A 15976-nucleotide genomic window follows, 5' to 3' on the forward strand; every position below is an offset into this window, starting at 1 on the left:
GGGACCAAAACTGGACGCAATACTCCAGGTGTGGCCTCACCAGTGCCAAATAGAGGGGAATACTCACTTCCCTCGATCTGCTGGCAACGCTCCTATAGCCCAATATGCTGTTGGCCTTCTTGGCAACGAGGGCACACTGCTGACTCATGTCCAGCTTCTCGATCCACTGTAATACCCAGGTCCTTTTCTGCAGAACTGCTGCTTAGCCAGTCGGTCCCCAGCCTCTAGCAGCGCCTGGGATTCTTCTGTCCTAAGTGCAGGACTCTGTACTTGTCCTTGTTGAATCTCATCAGATTTCTTCTGGCCCAATCCTCCAATTTGTCTGGGTCACTCTGGACCTTATCCCTACCCTCCAGCATATCTACCTCTCCCCCCAGCTTAGTGTCAGCTGAGAATTTACTGAGGGTGCAATTAATCCCATCATCCAGATCATTAATAAAGATGGTGAACAAAACTGTCCCCAGGACCGATCTCTGGGGCACTCTGCTTGATACCAGCTGCCAACTAGACATGGAGCCATTGATCACTACCCATGGAGCCCGATGATCTAGACAGCTTTCTATCCACCTTATAGTCCATTCATCTGGCCCATATTTCTTTAACTTGCTGGCAAGAAAACTGTGGGAGACCGTATAAAAGCTTTGCTAAAGTCAAGATATATCACATCCACTGCTTTCCCCATATCCACAGAGCCAGTTATCTCATTATAGAAGGCAATCAGGTTGGTCAGGCATGACTTGCCCTTTGTGAATCCATGTTGACTGTTCCTGATCACCTTCCTCTCCTCCAAGTGCTTCAAAATGGATTCCTTGAGGACCTGCTCCATGATTTTTCCGGGGACTGAGGTGAGGCTGACTGGCCTGTAGTTCCCCAGATCCTCCTTCTTCCCTTTTTTAAAGATGGGCACTACGTTAGCCTTTTTCCAGTCGTCCGGCACCTCCCCCGATTGCCATGAGTTTTAAAAGATAATGGCCAATGGCTCTGCAATCACATCAGCCAACTCCCTCAGCACCCTTGGATGCATTAGATCTGGACCCATGGACTTCTGCATGTCCAGCTTTTCTAAATAGTCCTTAACCTATTCTTTCACCACTCACAGCTGCTCACCTCCTCCCCATACTGTGTTGCCCAGCGCAGCAGTCTGGGAGCTGACCTTATCTGTGAAGACCGAGGAAAAAAACGCATTGAGTACTTCAGCTTTTTCCACATCATGTGTCACTAGGTTGCCTCCCCCATTCAGTAAGGGTCCCACACTTTCCCTGAACACCTTCTTGTTGCGAACATACCTGTAGAAACCCTTATTGTTACCCTTTACATCCCTTGCTAGCTGCAACTCCAATTGTGCTTTGGCCTTCCTCATTACACCCCTGCATGCTCAAGCAATATTTTTATACTCCTCCCTAGTCATCAGTCCAAGTTTCCACTTCTTGTAAGCTTCCTTTCTGAGTTTAAGCTCACCGAAGAGTTCACTGTTAAGTCAAGCTGGTCACCTGCCATATTTGCTATTCTTTCTGCACATCGGGATGGTTTGTTCCTGCAACCTCAAGAAGGCTTCTTTAAAATACAGCCAGCTCTCCTGGACTTCTTTCTCCCTCATGTTATTCTTCCAGGGGATCCTGCCCATCAGTTCCCTGAGGAAGTCAAAGTCTGCTTTTCTGAAGTCCAGGGTCCGTATTTTGCTACTCTCCTTTCTTCCTTTTGTCAGGATCCTGAACTCAACCATCTCATGGTCACTGCTGCCAAGGTTGTCACCCACTTCTACTTTCCCTACCAATTCTTCCCTGTTTGTAAGTAGCAGGTCAGGAGGAGCACGGCCCCTAGTTGGTTCCTCCAGCACTTGCACCAGGAAGTTGTCTCCAACACTCTCCAAAAACTTCCTGGATTGTCTGTGCACTGCTGTATTGCTCTCCCAGCAGATGTCAGGGTGACTGAAGTCTCCCATTAGAACCCGGGCCTGTGATCTGGAAACTTCAGTTAATTGTCCGAAGAAAGCCTTGTCTACCTCATCCTCCTGGTTCGGTGGTCTATAGCACATGCCCACCACGACATCACCCTTGTTGCTCTTGCCTCTAAACTTAACCCAAAGACTCTCAACAGGCTTTTGTCCAGTTTCAAGCGGAGCTCTGAGCAATCATACCGCTCCCTTACATACAGTGCAACTCCTCCACCTTTCCTCCCCTGCCTGTCCTTCCTGAACAGTTTATACCCACCCATGACAGTGCTCCAGTCACGTGAACTGCCCCCCAAAGTTTCTGTTATTCCAATGACATCATAGTTCCTGCCAATCTGCAAACAGGACCCAGGCTTGATCTAAACACTAACGTGTTTCAGCGTGTCTGAAACAAGCGAACACGCATTTGACCCAATGGATGCACGCAGCGGGAATGTGTCTGGCAGTATGTTGCGTACGGCAGTGGTTCTCAATCAGGGCCCCCTAGCAGGCCGTGAGCAGGTTTCAGGGGGGTCTGCCGAGCAGGGCCAGCGTTAGACTCACTGGGGCCCGGGGCCTTGAGCCCCTGCCATCCGGGGCTGAAGACAAAGCCTGAGCAACTTCACTTGGTGTGGGGCCCTGGGCAATTGCCCCGCTTGTACCCCCGAATGGCAGTCCTGGCTTTTCTATGCAGAAAACCAGTTGGTGCGGAACAGCTGGGCCGTGGAGATTTTATAGCGTGCTGCGGGGCCTCAGAGAGGGAAAGGCTGAGAACTCCTGGCGTACGATCCCTCCTGAGCACGAGGCCTGTTCTGACGGTGCCGGTTACTACGCGCTGCAGCTCCAGGGGTGGGGCTGCGAGTGTATCAGGGCGCGTGCAGCTGGGCTCATTCCTGGGGCTTGCACCATTCAGCCTGCCCCCCACCCCAGACGTCTTTTAAACTGGGGGCTTGAAACTGAGGTGATTTTCATCCAGAGGCTGGGGCAGCATCCAAGCGGGAAGCTGGCCATGGCCCGTGGGCATCCTTGATGGCACAGCCCACCCTGGGAACCCCATCCACTGCAGCAGGACAGGGGCTGGCCCCGCACAGAGCCTTGCGGCTTCAGAACTTGTTTGCTTTTCCAGACTATTCTAGCTGCTCGTGATCTGGCCACTCGTGTGAGAGCCCAAGCCATGGCAACGTACCACGAGGGCACCCCCAGGTCACAGGACAGCCCCCCCCTCCCCCGCCATTGGGCTGGGTGACCTCCAAAGGTCTCGGTTCGCAGCCTCGCTGCTGTGGTTCCCTGCTCAGCGCCGCGGTGCTGATGCGCATGTTCCTCGGCGGCTCTTCTGACTCCATTCTGGCCTGTCCTAACGGCACGGCTCCTCCCCTGAGGCTTGTTTCATGCAGGGGCATAGTCTGTGGGCTGACCTTGGAAGAGCACAGCCACCGTCACCCCCTCCACACACACCCCACCATCAGCCCCCCAGCCAGTGAGCCAGGCCCAGCCGTCGAAGGAGGGCTGGGGGGCATTTGTAGAGCCCCGGGTCTGTGTGTTGCAGGCCAGTGGGTCTCTCCCACCCCCTCATTCCCGTCTTCTTGCTTCCACCCCCATTGTCCCCCCCCAGCCAGGGAGGGGCTCACAGGGGTTTGGCCCATCAAAGCAGAAGCACGTTGGTCCAGTTAATGCAGCTTTAATGTCGGCCTCTGGCTCGCTGCCCTGGCTGGCCCTGCCCCAGTTCAGCCAGACCCCAAGCCGGCGGGGGGGTGATTTACAGGGGGGTGTAGATCAGGACTGGGCGTGCCGTGCTGTGCCAGACCCTGGTGGGGGTGGGGCGCGCACACAGAGCTGCTGTGAAGGTCTGTACATCAGCTTCAGAGCCATATGTATAAACCCAATTGCACCCGCTCCCCCCACACATCTGATTGGGCCGTGCTCCGCCCCACCGGCGGGCTCCTGGGCTGGAAGGGCCCCCCAGATGCTGCCTCAGCTAGGAGCAGCAGGTGGCCCCAGCATGCCTAACCCTAGCCCTTCATGCTGTAGGGTGGCGGCACTCGGAGCTCCATCCATTTGGGAGTCAGGGCAACCATGGGTGTGTGCAGGAATTTAAATTTGACCCCTTTTGTGCCTTCCCAGGAGCTTGCTCTCCCCTCCTCCCCACGAGGCCCTGGGAGGAGCTTACTGCCCTCCCCCACCAGGCCCCGGGAGGAGCTTGCTTTCCCCCTCCCCGACAGGAGCTCAATCTTCCCTCCCTCCACAGACCTAGGGCCAGAGAAGTTCTGGGCCCCTGATGATTATGGGGGTGCATGCCCCTGAGGGCAACTAAACAAGCCTCCCCAACCCACGTGTGACTGGGAAAACGCTGCTCACGGCCCCGAGGCCCTGCTGGAGGCGGGGCTGCATGGGGACTGACAGCCCCAGGGAGAATGGCCCCAGATGCTTGGGGCAGAGGGGGTGGGTCACAAGTGAATGGAGAACCCCTGTGGGCCCTGCCCAGGCACCCCTCAGGGCCTCATGCCCACAGCGGCTCCCTGGGGCAGGGCCTCGCTCCAGGGTGGTGGAATCCCCAGAGGTGCTTGCCCAGCCCTGGCCTCACAGTACTCCCATTAGCATCAACATGGCTGGGAGACGGACCCTCTGGATGGCCAAGGGAGTCACAGGAAGCCACAGGGCAGGGAGGAGGCCCGAGAGGGCTGGAGCAGCAGGGAGTGGGGACAGCAGAGGTGGGAGTCGGAGCAGTGGAATAAATGAGGGGGTTTCAAGTGGGTTCTGCAGGGAGCAGTTCTAACCCTGACACTGTTGGACATTGTCAGCAATGAGCTGGAACTAACCATACCATTGCTGCAGAGACAGCGTACGGCACAGATCAGTGGAGCGGTGAATAGTGAGCACAGGGCCGTCAGCCAGCGTGAGCTAGGCCCATTCAAACATGCGTCTAACCCAGCCAACTACAGTTCTACATGAGGGATCAAGAGACGCCAGCCACCCCTACCGCACAGGGGGCTGTGTCCTGGCAAGCAGGGACTCTGAAGGGGATTGAGGGGTCACAGTGAACAAGCAACTCAACATGAGCTCCCATGGTGATGCTGGTGCCAAGAACGGCCAGACTGGGTCAGACCCATGGTCCTGCTAGCCCAGCATCCTGTCTCTGACCATGGCTTGTGCCAGATGCTTCATACAGAACAGGGCAATTATGGAGTGATCCTTCCCTGTCATCCATTTCCAGCTTGTGGCAGTCAGAGGCTAGGGATACCTAGAGTATGGGCTTGCATCCCTGATGATCTTGGCTAACAGCCATTGATGGATCTGTCCTCCAGGAACTTATCTCATGCTTTTTTGAACCCAGTTATACTTTTGGCCTTCACACCATCTCATGGCACTGAGTTCCACAGGTTGACTCTGCCTTGTGTGAAGAAGTATTTTGTTTTAAACTTGCTGCCTATTAGTTTCACCGGGTGACCCCAGGTTCTTGTGTTATGTGAAGGGACAAATAATTCCTTAGTCACTTTCTTCACACCGTTATATAGACGTCTCTCATCTCCCCCCTTAGTCTTCTCTTTTCCAGTCTGAACAGTCTCAATCTTTTAAATCTCTCCTCATACGGAAGCTGTCCCAGACCCTTAATCATTTTGGTTGCCCTTCTTGGTACCTTCTCCAATTCTAATATATCTTAAGATGGGGCAACTAGAACTGCCCGCAGCATTCAAGGGGTGGACATACCATGGATTTATATAGAGGCAATATGATATTTACTGTCTTATTATCTCTCCCTTGCCTAAGGATTCCCAACATTCTGTTAGCTTTTTTGACACCCGTTGCACATTGACTGGATGTTTTCAGAGAACTATCCATGATGACTCCAAGATCTCTTTCTTGAGTGGTAACAGCTAATTTAGACCCCATCATTTTGTATGTATAGTTGGGATTATGTTTCCAACGTGCATTACTTTGCATTTATCAACATTGAGTTTCATCTTCCATTTTGTTGCCCAGTCTCCCCATTTTGTGAGATCCCTTTGTAACTCTTCACAGTCTCCTTTGGATTTAACTATCTGGAGTATTTTGTATCATCTGAAAAATTTGCTACCTCACTATTTTACCCCTTTTTCCAGATCATTTATGAATATGTTGAACAGCCCTGATCCCAGTACAGACCCTTGGGAGACACCACTATTTACCGGCTCTCTCATCTGTGAAAACTGACCATTTATTCCTATTCTTTGTTTTCTGTCTTTTAACCAGTCCATTCCCTTTTTCTTTTAACCAGTCCATTCCCAGGTCCATTCCCTTTTATCCCATGACAGCTTATTTTGCTTAGAGTCTTTGGTGAGGGACCTTGTCAAAAGTTTTCTGAGAGTCCAAGTAAACTATATCCACGAAATCATCTTTGTCCTCATGTTTGTTGACTTCCTCAAAGAATTCAAATAGATTGGGGAGGCATGATTTCCCTTTACAAAAGCCATGTTGATTCTTCCCAAATAAATCGCGTTTATCTACGTGTCTGATAATTCTGCTTACTATAGTTTCAACCAATTTGCCTGGTACTGAAGTTAGGCTTAGTGGTCTGTATTTGCCAGCATTGCCTCTGGACCCTTTTTAAAAATTGGAGTCACATTAGCTATCCTCCTGGTCATCTGGCACAGAGGCTGATTTAAGTGATAGGTTACATACCACGGTTAGTATTTCTGCAATTTCATATTTGAATTCCTTCAGACCTCTTGGGTAAATACCGTCTGGTCCTGAAGACTTGTTACTGTTTAATTTACCAATTTTTTCCAAAACCTCCTCTATCAATCACTCAATCTGGGACAGTGCCTCAGATCTGTCACCTAAAAAGAATGGCTTGTTTCTGTTTTCCTTAGTAGGATCCAACGTCCAATTTTTAAAGGATGTCTCTTCGTCTCTAACCACCTCTTTTACACTCTTGTTTAGCCATGGCAGAATTTCTTCCCCATCAGGGGTATACATTTAGTGTGAGCCTCTATTAGGGTACTTTAAAGTTCTCAGAACCAAGCACAGTCTGTTTAGCTGATCCCAGAGAAGACTGAAAAGTGACTCAATCACAGCAACTTCAGAGAAGCCAAACTAGGTACTAAAGGGCACTTTAATCTAATGGAGAAAAGCAGAACAAGAATCAATGGCTACAAGTTGGAACCTGACACATTCCAGTTAGAAATTAGGCATAAATATTCCCCAGTGGAACAAACTCTCCAGGGCAGTGGTGGATTCTCCACCTCCTGATCTCTCCCAGTACAACCTGGCTGCCTTTTGGGAAGAAAACTTCAGCCAAGCACAAGCGACTGGGTCCCTACAGGGGTAACTTGGAGGCAGCTCCCTGGCCTGTGATAAAGCAGGTCAGACTATTTGATCTAATGGGCACGTCTGGCCTTGGAATCGGAGAGAAATACAGGTTCTCCCACTGGAGTATCGTCAGCCTCTCTCGTATGCACAGCAGCCAGCCGCACAGGCCCCGGCAGCAGGCTTCATGCGAAGGGCTGCACGACAGCACAGCTGCATCCCCAGCCCACTGGGGTTCTCTGGCTCGGCCACACACCTCCAAGCTGCCCCATTGATTGGAAAGCTTTTCCCCCCTTCAGCCTCATGCCGACATAGCAAACAGCCGGAGATGAGTGGCGGAGAACCAGGGCCTGTGTGGGGAACTTACACGGCACAAGCTGAGCTGAGGCGTAGCTGAGGTAGCGGGGGGCAGAGGGACGTCTTTGGGGAGAGGCCTGTGAGTGAAGGGCACAGAGTGGGGCTCAGCTCTCAGCCTCGTTCCCCACTCCCTGGCTGAATGGGGGCTGGGCACCAAGCCCCATGGGTAAGGAGGACAGCAGCATCATAGGGCCTATTGTACTGGTACCAGGAGTGCTGCCAGACTGTGGAGGAAGCTGGGCCCTGCACCTTCTTGGCCTGGACCTCTGTGGAAGTGCCCAGGCTCCAGTTAGGGTGAAGCCCCCAGAACCTCACCGCTGGGGGTCACCGAGCCGACTGGCCGCAATGCATGCTGGGACCCAAAGTCTCCATGGGCTGCATGTCCATATCTTGAAGGATTCTCTCGCTGTATGCCCATTAGGTGGGGCTGGCAAGTAGGTGCGCCTGGGCCCAGCGATTCCCACAGGAACACAGCTGCTCAGAGACTGGGCCAGGAAATGACCGCTCCCCCCGCAGCTTCCCCCAGCCAGGGCACCGGGTCAGGCTGGAGCCCACAGGGTTGGGGAGGAGCAGGGTGGCACCTGGTCTGGCACAGGAGGCTGCCCCCGCCACACTCACCCACCCTCGGGTTTTCCCAAGGGACAGACTGTTTAGTTTGGTTAGAGACCAATTTGAATTTGTTCCCCCCTCCCCCTGCAGTCACGCATACCAGTCTCTGACGCGGATGAGCCAAGGACGGGGCCCGACTGAATCCAGGGTGAGACCCAGCTCCCACCAACGCTCTTACCCCCCCACAGTGCACGCCAAAGCCATGATTTCCCCCCCCCCACCCATCCCACCTCTCTGCCAGCAGGACATCCACCCTGCCCAGCTGGCTCCCTGGCAGCCCTACCCCCCCCGGTCCTCACAGCCCCCAGGGGCCAATTGACCAAGTCCTTGGAAGAAGGGAGCACTTCCCAGCAGGGGAGAATCCCAACAGCAGAACCCCATGTTCCCCCCAGCCCCTAAGTTCATCAGGTGCCAGCTGCATTCCCAGCAGCAGCAGCAGATGAGCCGTGTGCTGGTGCATTAGACCTTCTTCCGCTGAGGCCTCACCCTGGGGAATAGCTGAGGGAGGAAGGAGAGAGAGAGAGAGAGAGAGAGTGAGCTTCACCACAGCAGTGCCCTCCCAGCGACCGCGGCGCCACGAGCTTCCCCACAGCAGTGGCTATTGGGCAGTCGTGGTCAGAAGCCTGCCAGTGTTCAAGGGTCCACAGCTCCACCAGGAAGTCTGCCCATACCCCAGATCCTGGCTGGAACTGGGACTCCAGGGACTGGCCGGCTCCCAGCTGTGGAACCGCTAAGTGAAACTGACATTCTTCTCTGTTTCATGGCTGCTATTCAGGGAATAGCTCTGAATTCTTGTCAGTTTCACAACTCTGTTTCAGGAACACCATATTCTGGTCTTTCTCAAACCAATTTTTCAGGGATCTCTGGTTCGCCAGGGAATTTTGGTAAATTTATTTTCTGAATCGGAACCAAGCAAATTAGAAAACACCAAAGCTTCAGGACAACTGAAATCCCCGAGTCTCGGGCCAAACACACACCAGCACAGCTAGGTCCATCGGGGGGGCGTAAAAAAACCACACCGGCCAGTGACCCAGCTATGCTGGCAATGCCCCTAGTTTGTAGACAGCATTGTCGAGGAAGGCTCAGGCAGGTTCAGCTTCTGGGGTTCGGGGATGTGGTGTTCCTAAGGCAACAGAACTCCTCCTATTGTCAGCATACGCTGCGTCTGCACTAGGGGCTCTGCTGCCATAGCACAGGTCCGCAAAGTGTGCGACGCACCCCCTGGGGGTGTGTGGAGGAACACCCAGGGGGTGCAGCGGGGTCTGGGCCAGCCCCCATGGGGGCGGGGAGGAGGGGAGGGAGTGCTACCCAACCCTGCTCTGCTACCAGCTCTGATCCAGCCCTGCCTCCAGCCACGTCCCTGGCTCCCAGCCCCACCCCTGGCCCTCGGCTCCCTGCCCCACGGCAGCCCCCAGCCAGGGCCAAGGCTGGGAGTGGAGACACACCTGGCTGCCGGCCTCCACCGTAGCCTGGCTGCAGCTCCACTCCTACCCCCAGCCTCGGCCCCTAGCCACAGCCGCACTCCTGGCCCCTGACTCGCCCCCAGCCTTGCCCCCTTAACTCAGGCCACGTCCCCCCGCCCCAAGCCGCAGCCCCAGCCCGAGCTCTGGGAGACTGGAGGCATGGACGGGGTAAGGAGGGTGCAACCCTCAAAAGTTTGGGGACCACTGTGCTGTAGGCTTTGCAGTGAAGACACAGCCTAGATCAGGTCTGCTCCCAGGTGGTTCCAGCCCGGCCCGTCCTCCTCCAGCCCCAGCCCCTCCCACCCCGGTGAGCTCAGGGCAGGGCTCACCCCAAAGTAGTTCTTGGGCACGTAGCCCTCCTGGCCATAGAGCGAGGCCCACCACCAGTCCAGCTCCTCCTGGCTGTCGCGCCGCAGCACGGTGACCGGCTCCCCCTCGCGGAAGGACAGCTCGTCGCTGAACTCAGCGCTGTAGTCCCACAGAGCATACAGCACCCCGTTGTTCAGCAGCCCCATGTTCTGCTCCACATCTGCAACAACAGCCCGGCCGGGCCGCGGGGGGGGCGTGAGCCAGACACCACCACGGGGATGGGGGGAGGCGCACGAGCGAACCAGCTGCCGCCACGGGGGGTGGGGGAGGGAAGAGAACGAACCAGCTGCCACAGGCTTGGGAGGCATAGGGATCAGCCAGCAACCCCAGGGGAGGCCCAAGTCCCTCAGTGGAATAACCCAGCCTCCTGGCCCCACCAGCCACCCGGCGATTCCTTCCCCCATAGAAGTGCCCTTCCCCCCAGAGTGGTCAAGCCCCAGGCCTCTCCCCACGCCACAAAGCTGCCCCCATGTCACGGAGTCCCTGGGCGATGCTCTGGAACTGCTCCCTACGAAGCCAGTCAGGACTCTGGGGAAGTCGCCTTTCTGTGAGCAGCCTGTCTGCAGGACACACAGCTCACACAGCTTCCACCTTCCTGGATCTGACCTCGGAGCATTCAGCCTCCTCTACCCCTCCGTGCGCTTCCCACAGCGAGTCGCCCAGGCGGGCTTCTGGGGAAGCCAGAGGGTCCTGCACCCCAACTCCGCAGTCAGACGTGACTCTCAGCCAGCCAGTAAAACAGAAGGTTTATTAGACGACAGGAACATGGTCTAACACAGAGCTTGTAGGTGCAGAGAACAGGACCCCTCAGCTGGGTCCATTTTGGGGGCCAGTGAGCCAGACAACCACGTCTGCACTTCACTCCATGTCCCCAGCCAGCCCCAAACTGAAACTCTCTCCAGCCCCTCCTCCCCTGGGCTTTGTCCCTGTCCCGAGCAAGGAGGTCACCTGATTCCTTTGTTCTCCAACCCTTTAGCTCTCACCTTGCAGGGGGGAAGGGCCCAGGCCATCAGTTGCCAGGAAACAGGGTGTCGGCCATTCTCTGTGTCCAGATCCCTGCACACACCTGCCCTCTAGGGCTCTGCAATGGTCATACACCCTTACCCCACCACCTAGATACTTAAGAACTGCATGGGGGAAACTAAGGCACCCCCACACTGTTCAGAGGAAACATTAAGAACAGTCCCGCTTCGTCACATCCCACCCCGCCCCTATGAGGTTGACCCCCGCCCGTCCCCCGCTCCTCCCCATGGTGGCCCCCCCTCACCGGCCAAGTAGTTGAAGCACTCGCTGTAGCCCTCCCGGTAGGGGTCGCACTTCTCGAGGGCCATGCTGCCGTCGCTGAAGGTGGTGGTGAAGATGGCGGCTCCGTGCCGGATGAGGGCCATGCAGATGGCTGTGTCGTTGCAAGAGGCGGCACAGTGCAGGGGAGTCCTGGGGGCAGGAGGGACAAGCTGACAGGCACCCAGGGCAGTGGGGGGCTCTGCTGGGACCATCAGCGTCTGCCTGCACCAGGGGGCACGACGGCAACCTGGGGCAGGCAGCACCTGGGACAGGGAGGGACCCCAGCCACGCACACAGTACCCGCCCACCCACCCGCCTCAACCCTGCCCGGGCCCACGGGGAGCACGAGGGCACAAGGCTGGGCCTGGCATGCTGCAAGGGAGGGGCAGGGCCAGGGTGCAGAGCTGGGCATCAGGCACTGGGTGATAGGGGGGCATGGGGGCTAGAGCAGCACAGCTGCTCTGAGGTGCCAGGGCTGTGCAGCAGGAGCTCGAGGGCAGGGATGTGGCTGCACATAGGATGAGGGCACTGGGATGCTGGGGCAATGCTGGCAGGTACGGGGCTGCATGACAGGGGGCCACAGGGCAGCGCTGGCAGGCACGGGGGTAGGCACCGGGACACAGGGTGCAGGGCAGCACTGGCAGGCATGGGGCTGAGTGGCGAAGGGCCACAGGGCAGTGCTGGGAGGCGCGGGGCTAGACACTGAGACGCAGGGTGCCAGGGCCGCATGGCGGGCACAGGACTAGGCACTGGGACGCAGGGGGCCGGGGCCGCATGGTGGGCACCAGTGGGCACAAGACTGCATGGTGGGTGCTGACAGGCACACGAGCGCAGGTCGGCTGCCAGCGGCTGCATGGGCGGGCGCTCACCATCCGTGGCTGTCCATGGAGTTGACGTTGGCGCCCACGCTGATGAGGAAGTCGACGATGTTGTGGTTGGCCCCGCAGATTGCGTTGTGCAGAGCTGTGATGCCCTCATCGTTGGGCTGGCTCGGGTCGTTGAGCTGCAGGCCAGAGCGGGTGAACTTAGAAAACGCTGCCAACCGCCTGTCCCAGGGTTGTGCCCCCTGCTCCCCCCCCGCACACCGGGCCCGTCCCAGGGGCTGTGTCCATCCTGATCCACCAGAACATGGCAGGACACTCGCCATCTCCCTGACCACTGTTGACAAAGGAGCCAGAGCAGCCGCCCAGGGGCCTGCCGGCTGTGGGGTACAGGGATGTGCTGGGCCTGCCCATGGGGGGCCCCTTGGCTGAGTCCCGCGGGGATCACGGGCTGACGGGGCAGCAGCTTTCGCTCACCAGTCGCAGGGGCTGGAGTCCGTGTCTAGCTGGCCAGGCCCCAGCCGGACGAAGGGGACAGGGCAGCCTGGGGGTGCACCGGCCCCCGGCCATTGCCTCCTGCCCAGTCCGCGCTCAGCAGAGGATTCCAGGCCATGCCTGTCTCCAGAGGGGCAGGGCGGGGCGGGGCAGCAGCCTCACCTCGTTCACTGCCTGCTGCACCACGTCCAGCTCGCCCGTCAGGGCCGCGTCCAGCAGCAGCACCAGGGGGTTGAGCTGCACCCGTTTCCCCAGCCGCCGCCTCGGGGACGAGACCTTGCGCAGCGCCGAGCGCTTCTCCTGCAGGCACGCAAGGGGCAAGGTCACGGTGTGGGCGGGAGGGGTCGCAGCTCGGGCTGTGCCGGCGAGCGGGGAGGCCAGTTCTGGGAGTTGCGGGGGTGGGGGGGACCAGCTGACAACTCCATGGGTACACCAGGGAGGTTGGGGGGGCCCTGTCCTGGGGCTGTGGGGAGGGGCTGGCTGACAACTCCATGGCTGTACTTACAGAGCTGGGCATTGAGGTGCCGGGGCTGGGGGGGTGGAGGGGGGAAGGCGTTTGTCTGAGAGCTCCATGGTGCACTTAGAGGGCTGGGAGCCAGGGTGCCGGGGCTGGGGTGGGGAAGGGGTCTGGCTGACAGCTCCTCGGTGCACTCACAGGGCTGGGCGTCGGGGTGCCACGGCTGGGCATCGGGGTGCTGGGGGCATGTCGGGCTAACAGCTCTATGGTGCACTTACAGGGCTGGGCGTCAGGGTGCGGGGCTGGGGCGGGGAAGGGGTCTGGCTGACAGCTCCTCAGTGCACTTACAGGGCTGGGCGTCAGGGTGCCGGGGCAGGGGTCTGGCTGACAGCTCCTCGGTGCACTTACAGGGCCGGGCGTCAGGGTGCCGGGGCTGGGCGTCGGGGTGCCGGGGCTGGGGTCTGGCTGATAGCTCCTCGGTGCACTTACAGGGCCGGGCGTCGGGGTGCCGGGGCTGGGCGTCGGGGTGCCAGGGCTGGGGTCTGGCTGACAGCTCCTCGGTGCACTTACAGGGCTGGGCGTCGGGGTGCCGGGGCTGGGCGTCGGGGTGCCAGGGCTGGGGTCTGGCTGACAGCTCCTCGGTGCACTTACAGGGCTGGGCGTCGGGGTGCCGGGGCTGGGCGTCGGGGTGCCGGGGCTCTCCGTAACAGCCAGCAGGGGCAACGCTGCGGGTGCTGGTGGGCTCTGGGGCGAGGGCGTCGGGGCAGGGCTGACTGGGGTGGCTGCCTTCAGCTCAGCTGTCTCCGTGATGAGTGGCAGGTCGTCCCCCACCGACACGGCCTCCTCCTTGCGGCCCCGGTGATGGAAGAGGCGGCTGATGAGCTGCTGGTATTGCTTCTTGTGGGTGGGCGGCAGGACAGGGCCGGGGCTCTGCTCCATGGAGCCACGGCGCTTCAGGGGCCGGGGAATCTCCGCCAGCACCCGAGCCACCTCCTTGAACTCGGGCACCTTCTGAGCCTCGGGGGGCAGGACAGGCTGCAGGCGGGTGGGGCTCAAGGGCCGAGCCACCTCCTCCGTCTCTGCTGGCTCGCTGCTCCGCAGGATGCTCTCCAGCTCGGGCTCCGTGTCGCCCCCCACCGGGGCCCCTCGCACGGGCTCCACCGGTGCTTCAAGGGCTGAGGCCCTTCCCGCGGCTGGTAGAGACATGGCAGGTCAGCACACCCAAGTCCTCAACCCCAGTGAGCACCCCCAGAAAAGGGACAGCACCCCCAGACTCAGACCCAGTACAGCACTCCTAACCCTGGGCAGCACCGTGAGATCCAGACTCCAGTCAGCACTCTCAGATTCATGACAGCACCCCTAGACCCAGGGAAGCCAAGGCAGCACCCCAGATCCACAGGGGGAACCAGGGCAGCATCTCTTCCCCAGCCCTAGGCCAGCACCCCCAGGCCCAGACCCCAGTTAGCACTCCTAGACCCAGTCAGCACCCCCCAGGCCAAAACCCCAGTCAGCACCCCCCAGGCCAAGGACAGCATCTCTAGACCCAGGGGAGCCAGGGCAGCACCCCCTTTCCCAGATCCACAGGAGGAACCAGGGCAGCACCCTCAGACCTACACCCCAGTCAGCACCCCCAAACCCCAGTCAGCACCCAGAAGCCCAGACCCCAGGGGAGCACCCCCAGACCCAGGGGGTCCAAGGCAGCACCCCCTTCCCCAGATCCACAGGGGGAACCCGAGCAGTACCCCTTCCCTAGACACTAGGCAGCACCCCAAGACCCAAAGGGGAGCTCCAAAACCTACTCAGTTCCTCCCTTATCCCAACAGCTCGGGGGAGTCCTGGATCCACTCCCAGCCCCCTGGCCCTTGCAATATCCAGCCCCGTTGCTGAGTGCAGAGCAATTCCTCCTGTTTCCCCCCACACTCTGCCCCATGGTGCTAGGGGTCTGACCTCACCCCCGCCCCGGGGGAACCAGGAGACCATCAGGCCCTGCAACATCTGCCCCAGGTCTCTCACCTTCAGCCCCCGACGGGGCCGGCCGCAGAGGAGCCTGGGACGGAGGAGACAGCTGCTGGAGCTGGGGCTGCTTCTGTGGGGAGCGGAAGAAGATGGGGGAGCCTGGGGCCCCCTGGGGCTGGCCCTTGGCACTGGAGGCTCCGGATGCCCAGAAGGCGTTTTGCAGCTTGAAGATCATGGAGAGGGGCAGAGGCTTGTGGCGTTTCGCCCGCGTGCCCTGCAGGCTGGGGGGCGGCATGGCGATGCGTGAGATGGGCTGCTGGGAGAACTGCCAGTTGCGGGGCAGGGTGCCCGTCTGGCTGGCGGGCGGCAGCCTGCGGAAGGAGCTGTCTGGTCTGCGCTCGCTGGGCAGCAGGGACACTTTGTAATTGCGGGGCAGCGTGGCGCTGTGCATGGCATAAGGCTGGGGGTGCTCGTCCTGGAGGGGAGAGAGGGGGCTGTGAGCCAGCCAGGATCAGATGCAGTGCTGAGAACACCCCCCACCTTCCCCCAGCAGCACAGGGGGACACCCGGCCATAAGTCATTGCAGCTCCCACACCTAGTCAGTACAGCTCTGGCTCCAGGGTCCCACCAGCAGCGGGGCAGGGCCCATGCAGGGCTGCCAGCCACAGGAGCTGCCTGCTGCCAGATGCGGGGCTGCCAGGTTCCCAGCGCAGGGGCGAACTCACAGGCCCAGCTGGCCCCAAACCTCTCTCCCGTCACCCCAGATCAGGCCCACTGGTCCAGCTAGCCCCATCCCTGCGCCAGTGGCCCCAGATCAAACTCCTGGCCCAGCTAGCCCCACCCCTGCGCCAGTGGCCCCAGATCAGACCCACAGGCCCAGCTACCCCAGTATCTGGTCTCTGGCAGGGGTCAGCTTGGCCTGATTCAGATGCAGATGAATTCTCTTCACCCC

At 58.9% G+C, this 15976-nt stretch overlaps 1 protein-coding gene across 5 annotated transcripts in view; it reads right to left on the bottom strand.

The window, feature by feature from the left end:
* Positions 1–8424: 8424 nt before the first annotated feature.
* Positions 8425–15976, bottom strand: part of PPP1R13L (protein phosphatase 1 regulatory subunit 13 like) — a 30312-nt gene continuing 22760 nt past the window's right edge. The window contains exons 7-13 of one of the 5 annotated variants that reach the window (XM_048834336.2): positions 15082–15499; positions 13639–14261; positions 12774–12911; positions 12165–12298; positions 11279–11445; positions 9972–10171; positions 8425–8677 (exon numbers count right to left, since the gene is read on the bottom strand). In XM_048834336.2, the coding sequence (XP_048690293.2) occupies positions 8639–8677; positions 9972–10171; positions 11279–11445; positions 12165–12298; positions 12774–12911; positions 13639–14261; positions 15082–15499 (1719 nt within the window). In that variant the 3' untranslated portion in view covers positions 8425–8638. Of the gene's footprint in view, positions 8678–9971; positions 10172–11278; positions 11446–12164; positions 12299–12773; positions 12912–13416; positions 14262–15081; positions 15500–15976 lie in introns of all 5 variants that reach the window. The other 4 variants (XM_048834335.2, XM_048834334.2, XM_048834333.2 and 1 more) reach the window with 4 other exon arrangements.

Source organism: Caretta caretta, chromosome 23 (assembly GCF_965140235.1).
Source record: "Caretta caretta isolate rCarCar2 chromosome 23, rCarCar1.hap1, whole genome shotgun sequence".
NCBI classification, from domain to species: domain Eukaryota; kingdom Metazoa; phylum Chordata; order Testudines; family Cheloniidae; genus Caretta; species Caretta caretta.